We start from the raw sequence: 21863 nt of genomic DNA on the forward strand, positions 1-21863 counted from the left end.
TACAGCACGCTGCTCGCCACATATCTGGAAGGGAAAACTTAAATATTCCATTTACGGGTGACTCCACAGACTTTACAAAATGAAATTGATAAGGCATCTCCAGAGTTAGGTGAAAACGCTAGGTCCCCACGGAGTAGAATCAACTGCATCACCATTAGTCTTCCCGTAACAAGATATGCGAGGAGAGTAGCCACCTTCGACTATTGGCAGCACTACACTTTGTGTATAACCCTACGAATGAAGCTCTCTGCCCCTCCAAGTGCTTACAGATTGTAGAGACCACTTTGGTGGCCTAAGTCAGAGTATAACATACTAAGACAATAGGCATAGATTTCCAAAGCACTGAAAGACTTTACTCCATACAAATTGTTCTCATCCCATCAGTCCTGCCATGAAAGTCTACTGAGTGGTATGCCAACAGCTATATTTCCCTTGAGCACTACCAACATAATTGGTGGTATCTTGACTTGTCTTGCATTGCTCTAGAACATGGGTACTCACAAACATTTCCCAGGCATCAAAAGGTATAGTCTGTGGTGTGCCCGAGGTCCGCATTGATGCCGCCTGGGTGGGAATAAGACTTTGGGGGGTAGAAGGGGTGTCAGATGGGCGTAGGGAAAGCGAAGCACGTACATGGGGTGGACAGTGGGTTATTTTGAGGGTTTCATTCCATATTGACCTCTAAATAAAGCCACTAGCCTATAGATGAGTCAGAGATGTGACAGTACTCTGTTATGCTGATCTGAATCTCCACCCCTCAACCACACCTAGGGCTAAGACTTTTCAGGTTGCTATCGCTACCTTGGGAGAGTTAGATGCAAAAAGGAAGTACCTTGATTATTGAATTGCTAGGAAATATAATTGCACAATTTGAAACCAGAAAGCCTGGGATAAATCCTGGCTTCGCCACTTGGCCAAACTGTGTGATCCTAAGCAATTGTTTTATTTCACTTTGCCGACTCTTTCTTCGTTATCAAATATAAGAGCACCTTGAAATACATTAGTTCAGGATGTACGCTGCACAAAACCTTCTATTGGGTTTGATTTAATACAATATATTTTTGTCCATGTATAATAACATCCCAGGTGACCCAGAGGGGTCCACATGACAAATGTTTGCCCCTTAGTTCATGATTGGCACGGTTGCCAGAGTGGGGAGGGTGGGGGGAGGCATGGACAATTTTTCCGTTCATTTTTTAAAACTATCACTGTAAAAAATACTTCTCAATGCACTGATATAATCTGATGCACTAAGGTAAAACGCTTCAGCATGTTAATGAAATGCACCTTTTTGTATTTTTGTAGAAACATTATCGCATTTTTACATGTGTGTTGCAATATGTCCTTAAAAAGAATGTGTTCCTAATGTTAAGTGGTGCAGAAAACCTAATTTGCATCTTTTCTTTTACTTCAGTTAGTGCCTAAATAAATGTTTGCTAGTTTATTTAACATCTTTCTGAATGCTAGCACTCTCTCAAGTAAACAGAAGCCCAGTGCTGCAACTAACTAGAGGACCAGCAGGGCACCAACTTTGAGTATCACTGCCCTAGAATTTACCTTGTAAGGGGGGTAAACGATACAGTGAACACACTTGGGAAAATAAACACTGGCGGTTGCTGTTCATTTGGTATTCAATGAGCCAATATAGCTGGAATCACGGCTGGAAATAAACATTAAATAAATATGCAAGCATAAAAAAAATGATTTTCTCAAATTGGAAACCTTCAAAAAAATATTTTTATTGTTTTTTTATTAAAATTAGAAGTGATGCACAGTTTTAAAGTAATTTACTGATAAATATAGTTTTTATTCTTGTAGCATAAAAGGCCCATATTGCAAAGGCTTGAAGAGCCAGCATTTATTTCCTTCTGCCACTTTCATTTAAAAAGCTGCTGGTATGCACTTAAATTTCAAAGTAGAAATATTTTTTTCTGACACGCCGAAACGCAATTTGCGAGCTGCGTACATGTCAACATAATACCCAGCCCTCTCCATTTAAAATAAATAACCAATACAGTTTGTATGAAACACATTTCGGAAAATTTTGTTTCTTAACAATCAATACTATTCTTCAGGTAAAAACTTTCGAATTTAATACCCTCTTTTGTCCTCAACTTGCTGATCAACGGGTTTGGGGCCTCAATAGTTGATATGAGTGGCACCCAACATTTACAAGAGAATTCATCTGTCACAAAATACAAAAAAGTTCAAAGTCTTGTCTTTCTTGTTATCACATAATGTATGTCAACACACAGATTTCATTATGGATCGATCATATTTGTTCGGTAGAAACGGTAATCCTACACTTCACGTTTTTTTAAACAGCTCTTAAGGTTGACTCTGGCAATAAATATTGCATGTTTAAGGCTATAAATTAAAAGCAGTAAATATAATTGATGATTTAGCATTGATTTTGCATTCTTGCCCTTGGCATATGCCGGACGGGTGAAAAGTGTTGGCTATTCATATATATGCATCTCCATTAAAAAAATTAAAATGTACTTAGTTTCCATTTTTTTAATTTTAATATAATTGTCTTTTATTTCTCCACTTATATAGAGTGGCGTGACAGCATGCAAGCTCAACCTCTTAAACCACAGACAGACTTTACAACAGTCCACATATTTCAAAATGAGACCATTTCAATGGTACTTTATTTGTTCAGTCTTATATCTGTTGTCGCCAGAGAAAAAACTATTTGAAGAAAAAATAGTCCAGTTTTTCAGTCTGTAACACTTTATAGAGACAGAATGAGTACCTCAGCACAAATAAATAAAGGTAATAGGTTATTTCAATCCAATGGTACCACTGCCCAGTGGCTATTTGAGGAATTCCGGTCTACCTACATCGTTGGTTGACAGCAGCCAGCTAGGAATTCCTAGTGTGGGTTAAGTGATCATGCCATGCAGGTTAGGCTCGGAGATGGGCAGGCCTACAGTGAGTTCTCAATAAGAGGATGGACTCTAACTCAAAAGCAGGGGGCCGGGTACTGGCATATTACTCGTGCCACACCTTTACTGATCTTTTAGAGGCTCTGGCCTACTAAGAGAAAAAAAAAATCAACCCATTTCTTGAATGAAAAGTGTGTGTCGGTGAATCTACTCTAAGCCAGTGGACAGTCCACTGTAACAATTGGCCCCTCTCCGGTCCCACTAATATAATTTGGATTTTGTAAAACACAACATCCTTCCTCACTTGGGTACTTTGCCTACAAAACCTCTCAGGGATGCCACACTCACAACAGAACAGGTTTATTTTTGAGGGGCAGAAAACAAGGTGGTCTTAAGGAGTTTTCGTAGTTTCAGTAAGCTGAATTGCTGTTGGAGGGTAAGAGGCCAAGAGTTTCATCTGGATGCAGATGCGATAAAGACCTACCTATGATGGTTCTAAGATGAAAGTAGTATTTATCTTCCGATCTCAGGAGGCGATTTGGAACGTACCACTTAAGTCTATATTTCAGAGGCAAATTATTAACAGAGTAGACTGCCTTATGACCAGGCACACAGCCTGGAACATAATCCGCTCCTTCATGGGTAGCCAGTGCAGAAGGGCCAGAGCTGGTGAATTATGCTCGCTGCGGTACAAGTCTAGGGCTGTTCGGACTGTTTTACAGTGTCAAACGCTGCTGAGAGATCAAAGAGAATCGAAGATGCTGAGATATTTAAATCAGCAGTGATCTAATCATCATGAACAGAGACAAGGGTATCATTTGGGCTAACTTGTGGTCCTAGCAGTGTAACATGTTTTAGAAATATAATATTATGTTTATGAAAACATAACACAGGACTAGAGTAAATAAAAGGAATTTTTACTGCACAAGAATATTTGCATAAACTATATTTGCTATTGCTTCATACAGGAAAGAAGGTCTCAAAGAATGCAGGGAGAAGCCGCTGCAAACAGTCCTGGACAGCAGGTTCCAAGGATAGATGGGTGAGGGATACAGCAGATCTTCCCGAGTCACACCCAAACCAGGGACCCTCAGGGAGACCTGGCAATCAGTGGCAACACCCAATATACAAACACTTCTGTAAGCTATGTACAATTCTCTATTCGAAAAACAACTAATCAGAATGTGTATGTTAAATTATCAGTGTTTGTAAAGTGCATGTCTTCCATTTCTAGGGCCCTGTGCACCTTAAAAGTGGGATGACCTTATATTGGATCTGGGGTGGAGTCTGAGCAACATTTGCAGGTCTGTGATTGTCACCGATGGGAGTCAAGAGGGTCTGGTTCAGTTGTGTATGAAGTGGACCAAGTTCAGTGTCACCTAAGCAATGCATGCTGGGTAAATGTGATATTTTCGCTCATAAAGTAGTAATCGATTATGTTTGGCCCTGAACTACCATGAGACATTTCAGGTTGTTACGTGATCGGAAAACTGACTGGGTGATAGCGATGCACACCTGTGGGCGCGATTTAAAGGAGAGCTAAAAAGACACCAGGCCCACTGCTTTACACACAGGGGACAGTCTTCTTCCAGATATTGTCTTGAAACGATGACTTTGGGCTTCATTTATACAGGTTGGTCATAGTCTGAGAATAATAGAATGATACTTATTTGCATAGAAATTGGTTTTGCTGCTACATGATTTTGGGACCACTGGGGAGTCGGTGCTCCTCGGTTACTTGGATGATAGAAATGCTGTTTTAACAGCAAATTAACCATTGCTTAGTTCTGGTTTTCATTCAGTCCATTCAAAATACTGGGGAATCTTTTCTGTATTTTAGTTGTGCATGGAGAGGGATAGGGTGTTATGTGAGCGTACAGGCTTAATTTACCAGCCCAGGATTGGTCCATCCCACCAACTCATAAGCAATCTTTCAATGGGGCAGCAGGACCGCCCCTGTGTCGTCAAGGATGTTCTGCTTGACTAAGATGGTTGTTGACCCCGTTCAGTGTGGAGCTTTACCAAATGTTTATCATTTCACTTTTCCAGAGCCTAATTTGCTTTCTGGATGAATTAACTGCAAGGGGGAGGGGGAAGAGGGGTCTGCTCTACAAATAATAAATTAAAGAAGAAATAAAACACCCATTTGAAAAAAGCCACTAGTCAAATCTCACAGGACTGAGAAAAAAACAGTATAACTGGGCAAGAGCTACTATTAACCCCTGCTAACTTCAGGGGAATCGAAATGTTGATTTTACTACTGAAGCGGGGAAATGGTAACGGATTTAAAAACATGTGACAGTGCATAAAGCTGGAATACGCGATTAAAGGCAGTAGAAAAGATGGATTAACAGTAATTCATCAGGCCCTTTCATTTTCAAATATATGCTTTAATCAGCCCTTCTTCAGCTTTTGGAGTCATGACCTGCATGGAATCCCTCCCCCCACACTCCCCAATTTCCGCTGGAGGTCAAGTGTGCCTCTGGCCGGTTGCATATTAAGGGTGGGCAGACTATTCCATTCTGCCCATGAAATTGGTGGAATGTGGTGACTCTGCGTTACTCTTGTAACACAGAGTTTCGGACACATTGTACTAATCACTGCGTGGCCGGATTTATTTTCTCGTGTGAGGCTCCCCAGTGTGTCAGATAGGAAAGGCAAGGGTACAAAAAGGCACCTACATGTGTGTTGGTCTGTGAGGGTACGGGTGTCTGTAAGAGAGTGTGTGCATGCGCGTATATGCGTCTAGATGCGGTGCCTGTATGTGCATGATTTACACAGAAGTCAATTGTTGTGGCTTCGACAGTGCTCGTTTACACTGAAGCCCAGCCTCTGTGCCAGAAAAAAACAAGCATTGGCATAGCCAATAGGTCTCGCCTTTGGGACCTTATAAGTGTTTAGCCATGCAACAGTTGCATAACTAAATACTTATAAGGTCCCAAAAGCGAGACCTATTGGCTATGCAAAGCGGCCGTGCGGCCCGAAAGTGCTCCCGATCGTGATCAAACATCAAAGCGGCCGTGGGGCCGCGAAAGTAAAAGTAATCGCGGTAAAGCGCGGCGCGCGTGCCCGCGCACATACACTGTAGCTCTATGCTGGCCTGGTGGCACTTTTTGGAGCCCTCTCAATAAGTCTCGCCAGACCAGCGCATGCGCTGGGTCAGGCGAGACCTAAAAAGACTACCACATAAAAAAACAACAACAAAAAACACATTACAGAGTTTGGAAGAAGGATCTTTTTCCATCGACTTAAAGACCACTCCAGGAACTGAAGGCAAGATTAAGTAACCGCAGAGTAGCTAAGGAAAAGGCCAGGAAGATTTTTGGTCACATTTGAAGATCTTCTACTCCGTCGCACCACACCATCATCCTAAAAAACTTTCTTTCGGGTATACGACCATAAAAGTATAATGTACAGTACAGCTCATACTTAAAAGATCAAAAATTAAGATAAGACATGAGTTACATAGCGAAGCCATGAAATTGCAATTTGCAATTCAGTTCATACATAAGAGATTAAGAATGAGTGAAAACAAATGTAATTGCGTGAGCATTGAGCCATATGGGACTAGAGACATTTTTGTAGTTTGTGTGCTAAACAATCCTCTATCTAGTACAAACGAGACAATAACAACAAAAACCTCAAAGAAGCCATACTCTTCTAACAGGGTCCACTATGTTGCCGTTGTTCGTCTGGCCTGCGACCAATACAGACCTTGGATTCATCCACAATAGGATGGTATACTGCCGATGCTTTAGACAGGTTAAAACAATGAAAATACAGAATTCACCTCATCCTACTTGCAGCAGCCTCCTCCCAATGCCCCACATGTGACCCGCGAACTTTGCACCTGCACAGGCTACCACCGGGCTAGGGTCCGATCTAAGTATTCGCAGAGCTTTGGCATGACTGCGTGTCCCCAACTGCTTGCGTACAGGTGTAAGCCACTTAGCTCTCGGACGTAAATAAGCTGGGCAAACCAATAGTACATGTCAGTCTCCCTTGCTAGCCCCACACTCCAGCAAGGAACTGCAAACGTCTCCTCTCGGGGGCATATCCCATCCACCGCCATTAACACCCAAAACCTGTCTACAGACAAGCACGATGAATACACAACCATCACCCAGCAGGGGTGTCGATATTAATACAAGCCAAGGTTTAAGGTGGGAAGGGGCGGGGTAGAGTGGAACAGCACTGCGGGGACGCAAAGGGCCTTTTCAAACTATGTGGTTCGAACAAGAAATCAAATTCACTGATCAGGATAAAAATATTCTAGCTAGAGTACCGAATTAGTACTACACGTCAACAATCTCAGGGAACGGAGTATCAAACTAGGTATAAACAGCAGCATGCCTTAATCATCCTAGAAGCCAGACTGCAAATTACCTTAGTTATTGTTAAAAAATAAATAAAAAAAGCAAGAAACACAATTGTGGAAGGGTAGCACCGAGCGGCTGGGAGGTTTTCTACGTCAGGTGGCCCCTTGTTCACGGTAGACGTTAAAAAGCATGCAACGCTCCTGCTAATTTTGAACAACCTAGAAGGATTGACAGCAAAATCATTACTCCGGGGTGCGAGGCACCTTAAGGTCAAATGTGGTGTATTGTACGGAGGTACATATATTTCACGCGCCCCCAGAAGCGTGAATGGTGCAAGATCAGCGCGCCATCCGAAGAAATCAATCCTCATATCTCGAAGACAAGCACACTCAACAAACTGCCGTGAAACCATAAAAATATGAACGCGCCATGAAATGCATACGAATAGCAATGAACTAAACCTAAATACAACTTCGTTGGAAACGAAAACGTAAGCGCAGTGGTCTCATTAAAAGAATCGTACAGAATTGTAACAAAAGAATGAGCGAACTGAACCCAAATTGCTGATCTACCAGCAATTTTGTAATGATTGTCATGCAACTATCGCTCTTACCAAACCAAACCTGTCCACACAAGTTTAGCAAACATTCGAATGCTCTTCGGCTAACATCGCATGTTCACGTCCCTGGCACTGCAGTCCTCTGCCGCAAGAGAGCGCTCTAGGACCGTCCATGCTTCATGTGAATAGGTTCTATAAATAAATACATCTGTCATTGTATTCGAACTAAGAGCTGTACATAAAGCACGGGTTGAAACATTCATACCCGTTTTAGAATAAAATCATTTTGACACTTTAAAAAAACACCACTGTTCGCAAGAAAATTCACTGGAACGCTGCATGCAACCGCTGTGAACGCAGAAAACGTGCACTGTAAACATCAGGCAGAGACCGTTTTGAATGGAAGGCACATGGCCAAAACAGTCCACGCATACCAAAGCATGACGTGCAAAACACATTTATTTCATGGAGACGGACAACGACGTTGGGCATGCAACGTGCCAGTGGTGTCTTTAGCCGCTGTTCAGTGGAAGGAGTCCGGACACCTAGAATTTCAAAGGATGTCAGAAGTCTCATAGGTCAACTCAAACCTACAACACCGCTCCTGGGCACTTTGCTATCAAACACAACACAACAAAACCCTACAAAGCGAACTTCAAGCGATATCCAGCCGACTCTTACTACAAAATGTTATGTCTGTCTCTAAGTGCCGTTGTCCCATTGAGACTGAAGGGGGCAAGCACCTTAAAGTTGTACTCGCAGCATAAGACACTGTGCGAAACTCCAGGTAAAATAACGTGCGTGCAGCTCCACTTGACAACATTAATGACCGACAGGTGAACATGTACAGTGGTTCTAACACCCTCAATGTCTTAAGGATGGGAGAAAGGCCCACGGGTGTGTACTGATAAACATACATGCCCGTAGTAAAGTGAAGACCGCAACCCCCACTGTCTGCCCGTCATATAGTCATAGGGATTGAACATTTGTTTTCTGAAAATATTCCTAACATTTGATATTTAGCTAATCTGTGTAAGCCAGGTCTTGGCGTGTTTGCACAGTTGTTGCACCTCCATTTCTGAGCGCTAAAGTGAGGGAAAGTGGGCACAAGTTGGTAAAAACATAATTGGCTTTGTTTTTCAGGGCACCAGAGTCCATTGCTCCTAGGCACGCATTTCAAGGCCTGGGCATCGCCCCGCCTGCTGCTCCCCTTGTCCTTGAAGGGAAGCGGTGGCCGGGGGCAGACTCTGCTGCTGCGCGGTGTCCAGCAAGGGAATGAGAGGGCAGGTGGGCGGCGCAAATGGCACCCATGGTCTGGAGAACCTGCAAGGACTGCTAGAAGCTGGAAACAGCGGGCGCCACTTCAGACAAACTCACTATGGAACCGAAATTAACACTGCAATCACACAGGCAAAACTATGCCCCAGAACCCCTATCTCCAATAAAGCTACCCGCCGACAAGAAATGACAAATTCACCTCTGGGCAGATTATCTGATACCGTGTGGAGTAAATGAAAAAAATGTCAAATTATGGAACCCAGACTCCCAGTTTTTTAAAAGGCCCCAGATGAAGAAGTTACAGGGGGGGGGGCTGACCAGGTTGCTGCAGCCTCGGCTGTGCGCTTATGCATAAATATCTTATTCGGCTCCATTCTTGCTCCCACACAGGGCAGAGGGCTTTGGAAAGTTACTGCTTGGAGAAGTCCTTCCTTCCTTTCCACGCCTGTTCTAGGTCTTTCATTCAGTTTCATGCCACTGGTGGTCTACTGCACCCACGGAGCTCTCTACAGGGCCTCAAGGTTTAAGTTATACTCTGGGAAGAGCCGAATGTAAGCAGCAAGCCTCAACTCCAGGAACTCTCCTCAGACTGACTCTAGGGTTCATCTAACCTTTCAACAGCTATCCTCTCCTCCTATCATACAGACCACGTCACTCTTATGGTGGAAAACGTAGTAAATTAAAACTCATGCACAACTCTGCACACCACCAGCATACACCTTGTACTGTCTCTCCTGCACACTCAGAAGTCCAAGTTGCGAGGACAGAAATACAAAATGAGGGACAAGGTTAGAGACCATCAACGCGAAAGAGACCGTCAGAACCAGAGCCACAGTAGCTTCATGCAGCGCTTAATACTGACGATTACCTTGCTTCTAAGCACTCCCAATTATTGCAGAGAAGGGGACTGAGGCACACAGGGTAAAGTGATTCGTCCATCTTTACGCAATTGGGTGGAGTGAGGACATCTCAATCAAGCATATCTGCCCCGTGTTCCACAGACCACGGCATTGTAACTCGGCCACATCTCCTTCAAGACAAAGACTTCCGCAACAGGAGAGTCCATGGCCAGTCTCAGGTTCTTGTGTCACAGTGGAAAGTGATTCTCTTTCCCTGAGCAGCAAAGAATCCGATCAGTAGCAATCAGTGGAAGCAGATACCACTGCAAGAACACTTCAGCCCTTGTTTGCAACCGTGAAGGACCTGCCTGCCCCAATTTGTCCATGCATGAGGCTTCGTCATGCCGGGATGCTGTCCTGCAGTCGCTCCAGCTGCTCCTCATGAAAGCGAATCTTCTCGTCCAGGTCCTTCTGCTCAACCAGGAGGCAGGTCTTCAGCTTCACGAACAGCCGGTACTCCTGCAGCTGCTGCTCACTAAGGTACTTGGCCAGGATGTCCGAGACCACCTTCTCCCGGCGGTCCAGGTTCTCCTTAAGGTCCTTTGCGTCCTCCCGCTGCCGGGACAAAAGGTTGTACCTCTCATTGAGCGAATGCTGTAAAACACAGGGAGCAGACATGTCACAGGGAGCCACAGTCAGAAATAGGATTTTTAAAAATAGCTTCAACTTTTAAAGTGAAATATTTTTGTAAAAACATTTGCAATATTAATAACAAACATCACCAAATTAGGCTTAAAAGGTTATCAAATGTTATCAACATTCTCTTTATAAAAGGTGTCCTGGAGAAAAATAAAAGGCAAAGAAAAAAAGAATATAAGAATTAAAGAATAAGAATTCTCAATACCACAGGAAAATCCTTCCATTCGATGTGGAAACGCTTGGCTCGCCCTCCGGTAGAATCTTTCCCTTGAGCCTGTTTTCATAGATCCCTGCCAGCATTCCTCAGTTCCATAGTATGCTATCTTTATAATTCAAAGGAACTTATCATATGGAATATAGTATACGTCTTTGGAAAGCAGTGGTGCACATGACTTGAGGTTCTACTGGGGATTCTCACGTGAGCTCTTTAGAACGGGGACTCAATACATTTTCCCGGGCAGGAGCCCGTGCTTTATGTTGTAGATTATGTCAGTTAAATGCTTGGGCGCCTTTGATGGAGGCGGTCAGATATCCTAATGTACTTTTCTGATCAAGACAAAAATTGTAAGGCCCGACCTTCACCAGAAATGAAGCTCCCTGGCTTTTAGCAAAGTGCTCACACCAGGAAACTGAGAGAAAACTGGAAATAAGCAGGTCTGAGTGGTGCAAACAAAACCCGCTCTACTTGTTTCAGTGGAATCCTACCCAACTTGCTTTTTGCGGTGTAATGAGAGGAAGTCATTCTATTTGTAGTCGGCCAAGAAATTTCAACATTATGGCCTGGTTAAAAATAACAAAATAACCCACATTGTAGGTTCTAGGGTTCCAGGCAACAGCTCAGTAGATCATTCTTAAAGTACAATGTCGCTTTAAATATGACCATAAGACAACCGTCACTCCACTATAAGCAGCATTTCACACAGACATTCAAGAGCACCAATGAGTCTGAAGAAACCATAGGCTCCCAAAGGAATACACATTTTATGCAACACCGCATGTAAGCGAGGAAGGCTGGCGGGAGGCTGGTCTGTACCTTAATCTCAAAAATACCTCTGCGAGGAAAAAGAAACCCCCTTTTCTCCAGCGTTGGTTTCATCTCGCCAGTGCAGAGGTTGCAACACATCCAAACGGGAAGGGCGCGCAATCATGCATTTTATGGTCAACGGTTATTTTACCTGAAACCTCAAGTATGCCCTCTTCTATTTAATTAGATAACGACTTCTATTACGTTTTTTTGTAGCAGTTTCTGAGGAGATGCAAAATAATTATTCCCAATCAACAATTAAGCAAAGGGGATTAATTTGACAAGTTCACGAATTTAGGGAATAATGTCCTCTCTGCAAAATCTCTCACAATGGTGAAATGTAGAGCAAAAAAGATGCTTGTGGCTCCGACAACAAATTAAGTTTCCAGGTTATTTCCTCTCATAAAACCTACTGTTTATGGGATTTATTTACACACATTTTTTTTTAAATAGTTCAGCAAATCCATTAAGGTGGTGATATTGACGAAGTATGAAATAAAAAATAAAAAAACTATGTGGTTGGCAAAAGCCTCATCTGTGACATCTAAGGAAGAAGACAATTTGATTAAATTGGGATTTCACACAAGATTTCTTTGTTCCGAAATCTGCGACATAGCCCCTAGAGACAGGTATTAAATACAGAGGGAGCAGGATGATTAGAGATGGTACAAGAGCACATGCGGCCCTTCTGGCTTTGACCCCTTAACCAAAACACTTCCATTTGAATCTGCATTCCCCACAAACACCTCCTCTACCGTCTCTCAGTCTGCAACTGGGTCACTTCGTGGAAATTTGACTTAAACGTGTAAGATTTTTAGCGCTCACTTCTACCCTGCAGACTCTCCTGAACGTTGGAATTATTTACAAAGTAGACTACTTTTGGACTCTATGACAACCAAGATTAATTCTTCAGTTCCTGCTGCCTGACCTCCCCAGGTCCCCTCTCAGTAGACACCCCCTTGTTTGCCGCCGGAAGAGCTGGTGTGAATAGGAGGCAAGGGCTCTTCTGCCCGCCTGCACACCATCATGTCATTGTGTGAGTGGCACGAGGGCGGGGGAAGGGGAGGATGGAGAGAATGCACATTGCTTTGCATCACCAGTCTGCTTGGCACACGGCTGAAGCTGCCCTACTGCATCCCTTCTACTCAGACCTTGCAGACATGAACTGAGGCATGCTGTCCCTCCTTGTCTGAGGCGGCCAGTCATGCATGGTGGCAGTGCTACAGGAAGCAGCCCTTGCTCATGCATTGTCATTTGTAGCTGTGCCTGAGTACTGGGGATATGAGTGTGCAGTTAAATCAATGTCTGGGCATTTGAAGCTGTGCCTGGGTGCATGTTGCCTACCCCAGGACATACGGCTGCTGTGATCTGACATCACAGTCTGCGTTTGGGCAAGGTGGTGTTAAGGCATACAAGGTTGTATTCAGGCACATGTACATTGTAGGATCATATACCACTGCGGCATTCCCGGTACATTATACAAATTTAAATCTGTGGTGAATAAAGATATACTAGTGTATGCGTTTTGTTATTTTACTAAAGGTTCACTTTAATGATATTGTACTTCTTTTCTTCAGAGATGCAATTATCAGTGATATAAACAGGGTCAAAGGTCACATGACATTACTTCCTGTGATCTGTTTGGGTGAAGGGAATGCATGTAATGTCACTACAGGTGAAATCATCATGGTACCCAATGTTCAGGATGGCCTTTCAGCTGCCTTTAGCATGGTGGTGAATTGACGTCCGTAGTAGACCCCCAACAAAGCCCCAGTGGAGGTACGGGTGGGCGTTTTGGAGTTCTCCTGCCTCAGGGTAATCATCACCCGGTTAACACAAGAAAAGGATATGGGGATGAGGTGCTGGTTTTTTTGGTTCCCACTATCAGGCGAATCATGACATCACTCAGACTGTAAACAGGGGGAATTTGCTAAATGAGATGAGCTTATCACCGACTTTGAGTGATTTCTAGTTTTCTTTATTTTGAGGTTTTTGTAGTGCACAGACTTAAGGGCACAGAGGAGCACTTTACAGATTTTCTTTTGCTGCAGGAGAGAGACAGAGAAAGAAAGATGGCGAGCTACAGAGAGGGATGGCGCAATGGAGGTCTTCTACTTCGGCCCAAGGCTGCCTCTGGATATGATGTCAGCAACCTGAAAAGTACCAGGCAAGAGACATGGCCACGTTGGCATGTTGTGGGCAGGGCCAGATAGCTCGCTTCTTCTATCCATACCTGCTGAGGCACAGCGCCACTGAGGATATCTCTGCCACTTTTTCCAGCTCCTTGGGGTAATTACAGCAGGCACAGGGAGTGCTTTACGTAAGAGAGAGAAAAGAGCGAGAGCAAAAAAGAGACAAAGATGAGATAGGCTTAAGGAAGTAGGGCTGGTTTGAAAAATTTTACAAGGGCTGCTTTTATTATCCAGTCTGACCCTGGTGGTGAGCTTCTCATAATAATAATAATAGCTTGTTTTGCGTTTGCCATTTCAGATTAATGTACATAACATGTATCACTTTTACCCAATTTAATGGTACTTTAATGATACTTTCCAACCTGGAGGCCAGAGACCATCAACCTCTATAGCTAGTCTACACCTCCACGGACTGCCGGGCCAGACGCCTCCAGCCTCTTTATCGCTGCTGCTATCGAGAACATTTAACATGTGTTTTTACACGGTTTGTGCTAGAGAGAGCATGGGAGACTGGAGTAGGGTTACTGCACTCTCAGTCAGAGGTGCTGCTAGAGAGGGGAGGCCCAATGACCAGGCATTCTCTTGGGTCATTACTTAAGAACGTTGATTCTGTGTGGCGACCCGCTGATTTCGACTTCTTTACCTGAATGACACAGCGATTTCTACGGAGTTTGGAAGACTTATTAACTTTGCATTGAAAGTACACCAAACAACTCGAGGATTAACGGGTTCCTGGAAGACTGTATGGACAAGGGTCCCTCTGAAGCGTACGCTGTACCAAGGTATACTTTGTGCACATAAAATGTCATTAAGGGAGCCCACTCCCTGGGATCATCAGCTTTAGGTGTGAAATATACCTGCTCATGTCTTGGAGGTGCGGCTCGTAGGCTCAGAGATGTGCACAGAGAATAAAGATCTGTAGTCTGCGTGGTTTAAGCCGGGCAAAGGAAAATACACCTGTGCTCCTACCACCTCCCGTGCTGGCGGCTATTAATATTCCTGGAGTACTGCATGAGGGCAGGGTGTTGGTTGCCATGCCAGCGGGCGTCGTCTCCAGTCCCCACCCAAGTTCTCCTGTTTGGAAGGGTGTTCAAATTTCAAGGTGGCCCACTTTTAGGTGCTACATGACTTCCTGACGGTGTCTGTAAAGGACCATAAATACTGACGCCCTCCGTCAATATCTCACACTTCATCCTTACTTCAAGAAGTCTCTTTGCAACAGGCCAAAGAGACGCCTGGCAGGGGCAGGGCTCTGCTGATTGCAGGTTCCTTATAGTCTAGCACTAGGATCAGGCTCTAAAGGAAACCTGCTTACTGTGACCTGGACGAAGACTGAGTCTTTTTGCCCAGTATGGGGAAGCGCAGGAAGATCCAGGAGCAAAGTCCAGCCGACTGGAGCCTGAGCGAAGGATGGCTCAAGAATCTGAACCTCTCAGAGGCCATGGCAGCCTTGAGGCTGCTGACCAGAATGGAGGAAAGAAGCATGCATGTGATCAAAGGCTGAGGACCTGCAGAGGCACATTCCCAGATTGCTAGCGTGGGGATCCTGCATTGTCCACAATCCACACACTAAGATTCGTCACTACAATGGAGATTTTATTTCCTCCCATTTCAGTCACAAGGGGAAACACATGTTTTCCTAATCCCCCCATACCTCTCTTCCAGGCTTTGGGCCAGTCTCTTTGAATCTGGAACTGTTTGAATAGTCTTTCTTGCTCTTAAAATTAAATTGTAAGATGTATTCACAAATCTAGTCACAAGTGGCTCCCAACCACAAACCGCCATTTGCAGTCCCAACTGATAGAACCTGTGGGTCCGGTGGCTGCCCTGGATTCCCTTAGATCCCCTGCCCACTGCAGATCTTGACTGTGACCAGCTGCTTTCAAGATCCGGGCCTTTGAAGTTTGCTACACACTGGAGATGTCCATGTCAGTGCGAGTATTAACTCAGCACTCTGTCCCCCTTCATAGACATTTGACAAGTTATGCCCACAAGTGTCCTAGATCATAAACTATGCCCTGTGGGATGCCGACTTAATGTACCCTGGAAGACCGGTTAACTGTGTGAAAAACGCATTGAAAACGGCGTGTTTTTTGTGTGCTATAAAAAGTGCTACACTCGTCTATAGTACTAGCCGGCCTTTATCCGGGACCCCATGAAACTAAGTCAGATGCATCATACTAAACTTGCAAAATTGCATTCTTCTTCCTTTGACCCATGCCCTAGTGCTAGCCTCCAAAAGTAAATCCACATTGTAGCAAACCAAAGAAGAAACAAAGGTTGCAGAAATGTTTCCTTTGGTTAACACTGGTCATGGGGTCGAGTGTTATTTCAAAATCTAGTGTTTAAAACGACAGGACTATAATGGTGCCTGGGGTCCTTTTCTCAGCACTAGGGTCCTCTTGTGATTGCACATTTTCCTACTGTAACTATGCTACACTTGACGCTTTTTTATATGTAAATAAAAACTTCCAACTTAATGTGTATAGCACTGAATGACATTCAGCACACTGAGTGCAATAACTTGTGTCATAAAGTATCCGAGTTCCAAACTGCTATACCACTTCTTGGAGTGATCCTTGACGTATACAGTCATGTGTACCAGTGGAGTAACTTTGTTGTCATGTGAAGCATAATAGTACTCGAGGCCTGGGAACACCATTTGTGAATGCCATTACCCATCACAAATCTTGCACAGCGGTGACTAACTACTTCAAAACCTAACAAAAGGACCACATAATCACCCAAAACAATGCCAGACACCAACCACATATCAACACCTCCACTCATCTCCTTTGAAAGAGGTAATATCGTATCTATCAGCTATTGCTCTCCCAGGCTTTAGTTTGAAACACAAGATCACTTTTTTATGATATACAAACACTTGTTGGATCCATATTCCAAGATGCCTGATGCATGTCAACAAACACCAGAGACAGAATGATCTATCACGGAATGGGAATACAAATATTTACTGATAGAACAGTAGTGGTGAGGGTCTCATAGAGCGATTATACATACTTGCTAGTCATTCTCATTTGCCTGTGCATCACTGGGTAGGTGTGCATCGGCCTTTAAATTGATTTATTGACAAGAAAGGCAAAAGCACCTTCCCTCCCACATACCTTCTCCTCTACATCCGTGTACTGGTTGACTTTGCCGAGAGCATTTTCCACGCGGGCGAGGCGCATTGACAGGCACAGCAGCAAGTTAACCACCTTTTCAAGGTCCCCTATGAACATCATGTAGCGGTCATACTCATTGGGTTTGCAGACTTTCTTTACTAGAGCTTCCAGTTCTGTCCCATAACCACTGTTCTCCTCCACGTCAGAAAGTAAGAGCTGATGATCCTTACGCAGGCGCTGAAGTTTTGCTTGAATGTTGGATACAAGCTCCACCTGTGAACGAAAAGACCGAATTACAACTGAACGGCCTAGAATTATCAAGAGGAGAAAGGTAATGTGTTTTTTTTTTAATTCATTTAATCAATTTCACTTCTGCAGAATTGCTGCTGCATACAAGGCGAAAATGTATCTAGGACTAGATAAAGATTATCAGAGAAATTACAAGAAATGCAAATGGCGAATCCAGCAAATCTTCGAAAACAAGTGGATAATCGATGTGAGCGTGAGCTTGATCTTCAGTGGGAGGAAGTTTCTCAAATAGGGCACTGAACTCCAAAAGGCCCATCCACCTACATCTACGTGACAAATATAATAATGAGCAGATACCACCATAATGGTCAAGGACATATTGGGCACATGTATGCTGTTAAGGTGGCTAGGTAAAGGCTGACTGCATACTCCAGCAGGATATGGCCTAGCTGCTCTTCAATGATCACTTAACCTTCAATGATGCAGCACCCAGATGCCAACAATAATTGAGATGTCTGACTTGGTATGATCTAATTTCAGGCAGCCTTTGCAAATACTGGTTTTCTTAAGCCTAAGTGTCAATGCCTTTGGCTTTAAGGATACTTTCAGGGTAGTCATTGCTATTCACTCTGCTTTTTGTGTAAGAAAGTAAACAAATCAATTGGTCGATAGCTGACCAGCTATTCACTATCGAACTTTGATGGTACAGGAGCAGCTCTAATTGCACCAGTTTCCTTAAACATTTTTATTAAGAGAGGCTTTTTTAGGAACTATATCTTGTGAAATCTAACTCCAGTTGCAACCAGTTTCTCAAATATTCCATTAACAATACCCAATAGTTATTATTAAAAAAAAGCTCAGGTATAAGAATATGGTGAAGAACCATCCTATCACTGGAGGTATCATGGTTTCAAGAATGACAACAGCTGAATAAGCCTTGAGATTGCATTTGCACTTTTCCCCTAGCTAATTAAATGAATTATGTTTATATGGTAAAATAACGATTTATAATCCAGGATGTTCAAGGAAATCACATTTACCTTCTCTATAAGCTGGTGCAAATTTCGAGGAGTATGGTGCACTTTGTAGGGCAGCAGAAGACAATATATTTCCAATCGCTCCAGGGTGCTCGGTTTGTTCTCCATGATCTAATTTAAGTTCATGTGACCAGTAAATGAAAGGTCACATGGCCTCATTATGCTTCTCCCTTAAAATAAAATCTTTTTGGGAGTTTTTGCATTTACTACCAAAAGTGGCACATTTCTAATCAACATGATTACAGAAAGTATATGATGTTTGCTTATATTCAAGCACTTGTTGTTCTCATCACTCTCTTTCACAAACGTAGGTCAAAATAAGCTATCCATATACCCAAATTTTCTGGCGTTAGTACTGAAAGCCTTGTGCTAAATACATTGATTACTCTGTGACGGTGCATCTATCCATGCCCAGTCACCATTCACAACCCGGTGGAGCTGTAGAGGTTAACCAGTGTTTGTCTATGTCACATTTTGCCAAAAGGCATCCCAACCCTTTAAGTGTACTAGGGTATTTCTGGAAGCCTTCTTTTATAATGCCCAACAGAATGAATTTCAGGGATATAGTTTAAATTGGATTTGGGGTACTCAGGTCTGCGTCTTAGCAATTTTGTGCTGGTATTTCTGAATTATTAGGCAAGCACATTTTAAATGGAAAAAAAATCACCCATTTTTGCTCCGCATATGGTGCACCAGGTGGCAGGTAGATGTCCTGTGTGCCATAGACATTTAGGTGTGTAATAAGTTCTCTGCTATGCTACTCCCTTTTGAATTGTCCAATTATTTTGGTGGCACCATATCTTATTACATTCACCCCAAATATCTATGTTTGGGCTTAGCTCTTCTCTTGCATGGCCCTACATATTGACTGCAGTGGTCTTATCAGTGGCTATGGTGGATATGTGGAACAATCTTCTTGATCCAGTTACAAATACATGGGATCTGCTGCACTTGCTTTGAATTCTTACCCATATTAAAACTTCCAATGTACAGAACAAATGAAAAACCCAAGTACAATACACACAGTCCTTTTTACAATCACAAATGTTTGCCTATTAGCAACTAAAAATAACTCTACTTACAATAACTAACACACCAGCAGTATATTTCTTCAAACATTACAGCTATAAAAACAAAAAACACATCACATACTGAGTAACTATCATCTACAGAATCCCCATTCAAAAATGTCCTAAAAAAATGTGTGCTACAATTCTAAAATCATTCACAATCCTCCGTAAATTGAACAAAACCTCAAAATATATTCTGTTATACTAACTTGACATCCACATAGACCTTATCTACAGTCACTAGACTGGCTCTTTGTCCCCTCCCTTCTCTTACTAGAAAGGAGCATCATCCCAAAACCCTGTACCTTCTCCGCATCGAGATCCACCAGAACTCTATGATGTCACTTGAATCAAATGCTGCAATCCCTTGTATTATCAAAACCATCAATCCTTTCAGTGAACCTTGCCTGATGTTTCCATATTAACTTTCCTGAAAACTCTCCAAACCTCAAAGCCCAACTTTCAAAAGAATCTTAATATCAACGTTCATCAGTGAAATCAGACGGCATCTCTAACACCTTAACATATGTTTTCCATTTGTAAGAGTCTTTTATGTTGTTACTGGCATACTTAATCTGGAAACCCTAAGTGAAAATGCCTGTAGCAACGAAAAGTATGACCAATGGCAAGACACCTGGGCCTGTTTTGTTCTGTAATTTTATGTTCTATTTTACCCCAAACCAAGAGTTACTTGTCCTATCTTGCATACATTATATGTCCCTCATCTATGTATTACCAATGTTTCTATATACATGTGTAATTGAAGTGTTGTTGCTGCTAATAAATAAACAAAAAGTGTACTGCTGCTCCCCACACTGTAACTAGGGGGGGGAGGTGATATTCCAGACGAAAATAGAATCTATTGGGGGGGGTGTGGGCGGTGATATTCCAGTGGCATTCCAGAAGAAGATATAATCTATTGTGATTCAGTCTCTAAACAAGGCGAATAGTTTTCCTCATGGGCTTAGTGCAGACACAGACAGAAAATAAATACTGCACTTTTATAACCACATGCTCTGTGTTCGCAAGCTAAGAGAGACACTAAACACTCAATTAACTTCATTATTTAAATCATGTGCATATTGTAGACAAATGCATGCGGTATTTGAGGATTTTGGGGCATCTGAAATGCAGCTATTGAGGAGTTTCTGAAATGAGACAAATCCCTTTCTGTAAGTTACCTTTTTATTACTTTTCCAGTAGGCAGTTTGAGGAAGCAATTACTATGTCCAGTCAGACCTAAAAATAGCCATTTAGGTAACCTCACAATTGGTGGGCTAAAAATATTTCCTTAAATTTGTGGTTTGTTTATGAAAACTGCATGCCAATATGTTCAACTGAGGCCTCCCGCCATGTTCCCCTACAAGCCACGTTCCCACTTATTCACCCACTTTCTTATAAGTGATGTCATCGGGTTCCTTCCATGACTCTCCTTCAGTGGTCTGCGCTTGGTATCTCCTAAGAGGGATGACAGGCTTTGGAGACGTTTCCACTGGACCTTCAGCCTTCTCTCTGGTGTCAAATAGAAAAGAGAATTCCGTTACATCATTTTGACATATCTGTAGGTGCATCTGGGCTGGCATAGAACCGCAAACACTGGTATAAACAATAAGCTAAATAAATTCATAATCATGCTACCACCCTGCTTAAAACTCTGGCACTCAAAAAAATATCACATCAGAAACTAGCATTTGACAATGTTGCAAAAGCATATTTAGGGTCATGTGGAAGGTAGTTCAAGTGATTTTTTTAAAAACTTAGCTTCATTCATAGGGTGGCAGCATAACAAAATATAACCTGTATCTGTAAATAGTGCTTTAGGATATCTTAGTGCTGAATAACAGATTTATTTAGGTCTATAATTTGTATTTAATCCAGGGTATTTTGATTTACAGAGCAGACCTCGTCTTGATGCTAGAATGAAAACTAATTTGTAAATCCTTGCATATCTTTTAACCCTAATGAAGGGGAAAGGAGTTCTTTGTAGCTAGCATTAATCAAAATTGTTTGGCATTAACTGCACTAGCAAGTCACGCTTTCAAGGTAGAGCTCTAAAGATTAGGGCAACCCTAAAATTGGACAGGATAGGGTTCACTTTCCAGAACGTCAAGCCAATTTCCCATCACAATCATAATCCATCAGAAGAACATAGCATTTCTCCAACCACAATGGAGGTTGTGTAATCTAGAAGACAAAGATATTTTAACAGACCATTGTCCTAGTATTTAACCAAAAGACAAATCATCTATTCTAGTAGAAAAAAAGCATATTAACAAGACCGAACTATGTAGGAGGACACTGAACGAAGGGGAGAAAAATGGACTTCATGCATAGACAACAAACAAAAACAAGTTGAATCAATCAGATTTTGTGTCCATATTCATAAAAAATATAAAGGGGTAAAGGAATGACAACGGTGATTAAAAAAAGCTAAAAACCAATAATGATATCAATAACAACATAGAAGCTCAAAATCCAACAACATACATCATTGATCAGATAGAGCCCCTACCATTTAACAAGTAGCCTTAGTGGCATCTTTAGCCATGTCCCATAAACCACATTTTTAATATCCGGCCCA

The 21863-nt window shown here is 42.6% G+C and overlaps 1 protein-coding gene across 3 annotated transcripts in view; it reads right to left on the reverse strand.

Moving 5' to 3' along the window:
* Positions 1 to 1719: 1719 nt before the first annotated feature.
* SHROOM1 (shroom family member 1) overlaps positions 1720 to 21863 on the reverse strand; it is a 214481-nt gene continuing 194337 nt past the window's right edge. For all 3 annotated transcript variants that reach the window (XM_085618060.1, XM_085618061.1, XM_085618062.1), the window contains exons 6-8: positions 20674 to 20794; positions 16927 to 17199; positions 1720 to 10540 (exon numbers count right to left, since the gene is read on the reverse strand). In XM_085618060.1, coding sequence (XP_085474186.1) covers positions 10286 to 10540; positions 16927 to 17199; positions 20674 to 20794 — 649 coding nt within the window. In that variant the 3' untranslated portion in view covers positions 1720 to 10285. The remainder of the gene's footprint in view (positions 10541 to 16926; positions 17200 to 20673; positions 20795 to 21863) is intronic.

The sequence above is a fragment of the Triturus cristatus genome, chromosome 7, assembly GCF_964204655.1.
Source record: "Triturus cristatus chromosome 7, aTriCri1.1, whole genome shotgun sequence".
Lineage (NCBI taxonomy): Eukaryota > Metazoa > Chordata > Amphibia > Caudata > Salamandridae > Triturus > Triturus cristatus.